The sequence below is a fragment of the Arachis stenosperma genome, chromosome 10 (assembly GCF_014773155.1).
Source record: "Arachis stenosperma cultivar V10309 chromosome 10, arast.V10309.gnm1.PFL2, whole genome shotgun sequence".
In the NCBI taxonomy this organism is placed as follows: domain Eukaryota; kingdom Viridiplantae; phylum Streptophyta; class Magnoliopsida; order Fabales; family Fabaceae; genus Arachis; species Arachis stenosperma.
Genome location: NC_080386.1, coordinates 60,945,367 through 60,951,991, shown reverse-complemented (window position 1 = coordinate 60,951,991; position 6,625 = coordinate 60,945,367). Strand labels below are relative to the sequence as shown.

The 6,625-nt window shown below is 39.9% G+C and overlaps 1 protein-coding gene across 1 annotated transcript; it reads left to right on the top strand.

Annotated features, from left to right (window-relative positions):
• Window positions 1-1,005: 1,005 nt before the first annotated feature.
• LOC130957166 (uncharacterized) lies at window positions 1,006-1,578 on the top strand. The gene has a single exon (XM_057884040.1). The coding sequence runs from the start codon at window positions 1,006-1,008 to the stop codon at window positions 1,576-1,578; it is 573 nt and encodes a 190-aa protein (XP_057740023.1).
• Window positions 1,579-6,625: the final 5,047 nt, after the last annotated feature.

Sequence of the window (6,625 nt, the reverse complement as noted above, 5' to 3'; positions counted from 1 at the left end):
AGATGGGGTGATAATCAAAACCAATGGCAAAAGAACCACAACTCCAACAATTCCCGAAGAACAAACAACCAAAATCGTTCATCCAATAACACTAACCAATACAAAATACCCCAAAACACATATCAGTAACTCCACAATAATTCACAAGCTCACCATGATAACTTCTGCACACCACCATTCAACTCACAAAACACTCACCTTAACATCCCAAACAACTTCAAGTAACAACAATCATACCCCAACATACCACCCATTGACCACCAGGAAGCAAGGATCTCAACTCTTGAAGAAACTTTACAAGCCCTTAACTAAACCACACAAACACTTATTCAGACTACACAAAGTCTAGCCAAAGGACAAGAGAGCCTAGTTAAAGGACAAAAATGACAAGAAGCTAATATAGCTAGACAAGATGCCACAATGAGAAATCTTGAGAGACTAATAGGGCAATTGGCTAGAAAACTAGCTGAATGGCCAACTAATGCTTTTCCAAGTGATACAATCCCTAACCCAAGGGAGGAATGTAAAGTTGTGCAGTTGAGAAGTGACAAGATAGTTGGAGAAGACACTAAAGATATCAATAAAGAGGGAACAGAGCCAAGAGGAGATGACAAAATGGATCACAAGAACGAGAAAGAGGCACAAACTTCTAAGAAAGGCAAGGAAGTCATAAAGCTATAACCAGAGGAAAGAAAGGGAGGAGTGAATCCTTATGTACCCAAACTCCTTTACCCACAGAGGCTACACAAAGAAATGAGGGACCAACAATTTTCTAAATTCCTGGAAATCTTTAGGAAGCTTGAAATTAAAATTGCACTGGCTGAAGCTTTGGAGCAGATGCCATTATATGCAAAGTTTCTTAAAGAACTGATTACCAAGAAGAGAAGCTGACAGGAGAAAGAAACTGTGGTCCTTACCCAAGAGTGTAGTGCAATCATTTAAAAGGGACTTCCACCAAAGCTCAAAGATCCATGAAGCTTCCTTATACCATGCACTATTGGAAACATGGCTATTGATAAAGCACTCTGTGACCTGGGAGCAAGTATTAATCTAATGCCTCTTGCCATGATGACGAAATTGATGATAGAAGAGGTTAAGCCCACAAGAATGTCATTACAACTTACTGACAGATCTTTCAAGATACCAAATGGAGTAGTGGAGAACCTATTAGTAAAAGTTGGAAATTTCATATTCCCAGCTGATTTTGTGATCTTAGACATAGATAAGCAAGGGAATAACTCAATCATCCTTGCAAGACCTTTTCTGGCCACTGCTAGAGCAATCATTGATGTTGAGAAAGGAGAGATAGTTCTTAGGGTGCATGAGGAGCAAATGGTTATCAATATTTTCAAGGCAATGCAGTATCCTGCTGAGAAAGAAAATTGTATGAGAATTGACATGGTGGATACTCTGGTTGAAGAAGCACTTGAAGTAGACCAACATGAAGACCATGAGGAAGCTCAAGAAATACAAGAGGAAGATTCAAAAGAGACACAGTCATTGGAAAATTCAAGTGGAGTTAAGGAAGAAGGAGCACCAAAGGAAGAGTTGAAACCTCTCCCTCCTCACCTCAAGTAGGCGATCCTTGATGGAGAGGATAGCCTTCCAGTCATCATTAATTCATCCTTGAGCACACAAGATGAAGCCAAACAGATTGAGGTGTTGAAAACCCAGAAGACAGCATTAATTCATCCTTGACACATAAGATGCATGCACAAGTTCTTGCTAGAAGAAGACTCAAGACCAGTGGTACAACCTCAAAAGAGGCTTAACCCAACCATGAAGTAAGTAGTTCAGAAAGAGATGATAAAGTTATGGAATGCTGGAATCATTTATCCAATCTCTGACAGCTCTTGGGTGAGTCCAGTTCAAGTGGTGCCAAAGAAGGGAGGCATGACCGTCATCTTTAATGAGAAGAATAAACTCATTCCCACAAGGATAGTGATAGGGTGGAGGATGTGTATTGATTATAGAAGGCTGAATGATGCCACAAGGAAGGACCACTTCCCTCTCCCCCTCATTGACCAAATGCTTGAAAGATTGGCTGGTCATTCTTACTACTGCTTCTTGGATGGATACTCTGGATACAATCAAATAATGGTGGATCCCAAGGACCAAGAAAAGACCTCCTTACCCTACCCATTTGGAGTCTTCACCTACAGAAGGATGCCCTTTGGGCTGTGCAACGCCCCTACAACCTTTCAAAGGTATATGCTTTCCATATAATCTCACAATGTAGAAAAAATTTTAGAAGTTTTCATGGATAATTTTTCTGTCTTTGGCAATTCCTTTGATACTTACTTGTATAATCTAACTCTTGTTTTGAAAAGATGCCAAGAAACTAATTTGGTGTTAAATTAGGAAAAATACCATTTCATGGTACCTGAGGGAATTGTTCTTGGGCATAAGGTTTCAAATAAGGGTATAGAAGTTGAGAAAGCTAAGATAGAGATCATAGAAAATCTTCCTATACTAGTTAATGTGAAAGCAGTGAGAAGTTTCTTGGGGCATGCTGGTTTTTATTGGAGATTCATCAAAGACTTTTCAAAACTAGCTAAACCACTAAGCAACTTGTTGGTGGTTGACAATCCTTTTGTCTTTGATGATAGCTATAAGCATGCTTTTGAAACCTTAAAAAATAAACTCACAACAGCACCAATCATCACACTCCCAAATTGGGAACTTCTTTTTGAACTCATGTGTGATGCAAGTGATTTTGCCATCAGTGCTGTATTGGGACAAATAAAGGGTAAGCTGCATCTTGTCATTTACTATGCAAACAAAGTGTTAAATGAAGCACAAAAAAATTACACCACCATAGAAAAAAACTCTTAGCAATTGTATATGCATTTGATAAATTTAGACAATAGTTGATTGGTTCAAAAGTTGTAGTGTATATTAACCATGCTGCCCTCAAGTATCTTATGTCTAAGCAGGATGCCAAGCCAAGGCTTATCAGGTGGGTGCTGTTACTACAAGAGTTTGATATTGAAGTGAGGGATAGGAAAGGAAGTGAGAACCAAGTTGCAGACCATCTGTCAAGACTACCACAAGGGACCAACCAAGAATCTCCACAATCAGTAAATGAGAAATTTCCAGATGAGCATCTCTTCCAAGTGCAGCAAGCTCCTTGGTTTACAAACATGGCAAACTACAAGGCAGGAAGAAGTATCCCACAAGACTACACTAGGCAACAAATGAAAAAGTTGATCAATGAGGCCAAGTTATTCTTGTGGAATGAGCCGTTTTTGTTCAAGATATGCCCAGATGGAATGATTAGGAGATGTGTACCAGAGGTTAAAATGAGAGACATATTATGGCATTGTCACAACTCAAGCTATGGTAGCCACTTTGGGGCTAAGAGGACAGCTGCAAAAGTCTTCCAAAATGGATTTTATTGGCCCTCCATCTTCAAGGATGCCAGAGAGTTTGTAAGCCAATGCAATAAATGTCAAAGGACAAGGGGCTTGACAAGAAAGAATGAAATGCCTCAGAAGTACATTTTGGAAGTGGAACTGTTTGACATATAGGGAATTGATTTCATGGGGCCATTTCCCCCATCCTATTCATTCAAATATATATTTGTGGCTGTTGAATATGTTTCAAAATGGGTGGAGGCTATAGCCACCACTATGTGTGATGCCAATGTGGTCCTACAGTTTCTCAGAAGGAACATTTTCACCAGGTTTGGAGTACCAAAGGGGCTTATAAGTGATGGTGGGAGCCATTTTTGCAACAAACATCTGAACACCCTTCTTCATAGATATGGAGTGACTCACAAGGTAGCCACACCCTACCACCCACAAACCAGTGGCCAGGCTGAGCTAGCAAATAGAGAACTGAAGAAGATTTTGGAAAAAATTGTAGGAGCCACAAGAAAAGACTGGGCAAGAAAACTAGATGATGCCCTCTGGGCATACAGAACAGTATTTAAAACTCCTATTGGGAGGTCTCCTTTCCAGTTAGTTATGGTAAAGCTTGTCATCTCCCTATGGAGCTTGAGCATAATGCTTTTTGGGCCACAAAACTCCTTAATCTGGATGCCCAAGCAGCAGGGGAGAAGAGATTGCTGCAGCTCAATGAATTAGAAGAGTTCAGACTTAAAGCATATGAGAATGGCAGGATATACAAGGAAAGAGTAAAGAAATGGCATGACAAGAGAATTGCGCCCAAGATATTTGAACCAGGACAGAGAGTACTGCTTTTCAATTCAAGATTCAAAAATTTCCCTTGGAAGCTTAGATCCAAGTGGACTGGTCCTTACACCATCACCAAAGTGTCTCCTCATGGTTACTTAGAACTACTTGATGAAGCTTCAAAAGAAACATTCACAGTCAATGGTCACAGAGTGAAGCACTACCTTGGTGGATCATGGAACAAGGAAGAAAGTGTGCATCTGTTGTCATGAACAAAGAAGTTGCAACGTCAAGCTAATGACAATAAAAGAGCACTTCATGGGAGGCAACCCATGCATAGTATCCTTTAATTTTTATGCTTTGGTAGTTAAAAATAAAATATTTTTTCATATGCACTCAAGGAAACAAAAATCAATTATAACAGAGAGCCACTGAACTTACATGAAGTTTATGATGAACACCAATTTTGGTGTGAATAAAGACACTCTAAGATAGCATCCTGAGACATTAGGTATTATTTGAATCTATCTGAGTGATCCGAGTCATTAATTCTGCAGCATATAGTCACAACCTAAGTTTGGTGTTCACACAAGCTATTTAAGTATTGAATTTCAACACAATTTGATTTAGTTTCCTTGAGCAGAAGAAATCAATAATAACCATTTTCTATTAATTCCCTTAAAAAAAGTTTATTTTGTTTCTCACCACGACTTGTTCAAAAAGAGTTGATGTTTTGTTTTATCTTACAGGAAAACTAAAAAGAAGATGTCATGGAAGCAAGGAGGGAATCGGAGCATAGTGGAGTCACATGGATAGGGAAAGAAATCGGATAGCATAAGGAATCACACGGCTTGGAGTCTTGTGCCTTGGGAAGAGCACCTTGACATGCATTGGCTAGAAGATTTACATCCCAACGCCATGACCGAACCGTAATGACCACCACAACCAACCTCAATCCTTATCTTCACTCCACCTCCTCATAAGAGCTGTCCATCTTCATCATATTCACTCAATCCTCACCCTCCATTTCAAAGTAGCCGAACCACCAACCCCCTTGTCCTGTTTCAGAAGCTCATTCATTTGCTTTAAATTGGCAAGTAACACCTCCTTTGCTCACATACCTTTGCTTTACTCATATAATTTTTTCATACAATCTACATCACTTTTCTTCCAACCAAGAAAATCACACCGTGCCCATTCCACCCTTTTTCTTCCTAAGCCTTGCTCTGTCCAAGATTTTCTTCCTAATACTACTTCATCACTTCCAACCATGTTCATACACTTCATCTTCCGAGCCTTTTTCTTCTTAATTTTGCTTAGAATTTTTCTTGGGCTTGAGAACAAGCACCATTCTAAGTTTGGTGTTGTGGATTCGGCCACCTCCTTTTCCATTCAATGGCCTTACCAAGTTCTAAAAGAAGAAAAGGGAAGCAATCAGTTGAACCACCCACCTATGATAAAAAGAGATTTAAATCTCAGTTCCATGAGCTTCAATATCATGGGTGGATGGAAGAGAAAGAAGTCATTCCAGAGATTGGATTCAAATTGAAGGAAAGAAAATACCCCATAATAAGGAAAGTGATTGAAAAGAGAAGATGGGAACTCCTGTGTGAACCTTATACCGACATAAGTGCAACCCTTGTACGGGAGTTCTATGCAAATGCAGTAAGGAAAAGCAAAACCAGCCCCCCTACAAAAGTTATGTGAGGGGAGTAGATGTGGACTTTAGCCCAGCAACAATCATGAGGGTTCTACAAATAAGGACAATACCTTTCAGAGAGCCCAATTTTGAAGAAAGAATGAAGGGCGAGAATGACCCTGATGAGTTAGTGAATGATATATGTCTGGATGGCAAAGATTGGGTGAGAGATTCAAATGGGAATCCATGCCACTTGAAAAGGATTGATCTCTCACCTGAGGGCAAGGGTTGGTATGAAATAGTGAGAAGATCAATCTTCCCCACTGGAAACACTTCAGAAGTCACAATAAAGAGAGCTATCATGATACACTGCATACTCAAAGGGGGGAGAAATAAATGTTCCATAACTTATTGCAGATAACATTCAAGAAATAGCTAAAGATAGAAGCAAATCAACTAGACTTGGCCACCTAAGCACCATATTGTGTTTGTGCAATACGGTAGGGGTGCTTTTTGAGGATCAAGACACAAACTGGGTGAAGGACGGCAGGCCAATCACCAAGCAGAGGATGGAAGGTGCCACTGACACTTAGAGTGAATGAAGACCTCAGAGAAGAAAGAGGCGAACACAAATGGAAGAGGGACAAGCTTATAGCACATTTAATCTGAGCCAAATTCAGAATGCCATCGAAGAAATGTCTTAACAATACATGAGAGCTCAGATGGAGCAGCAAGAGAACTTCTGTAACAACCCTGATTTTAGAGCACGCGAGATGTTTTCTGAAAGTACGGATTTCTTTGAAAGATTAGTAAGGGGAGAACCTCTGATATATCATCAAGTATCTCACTC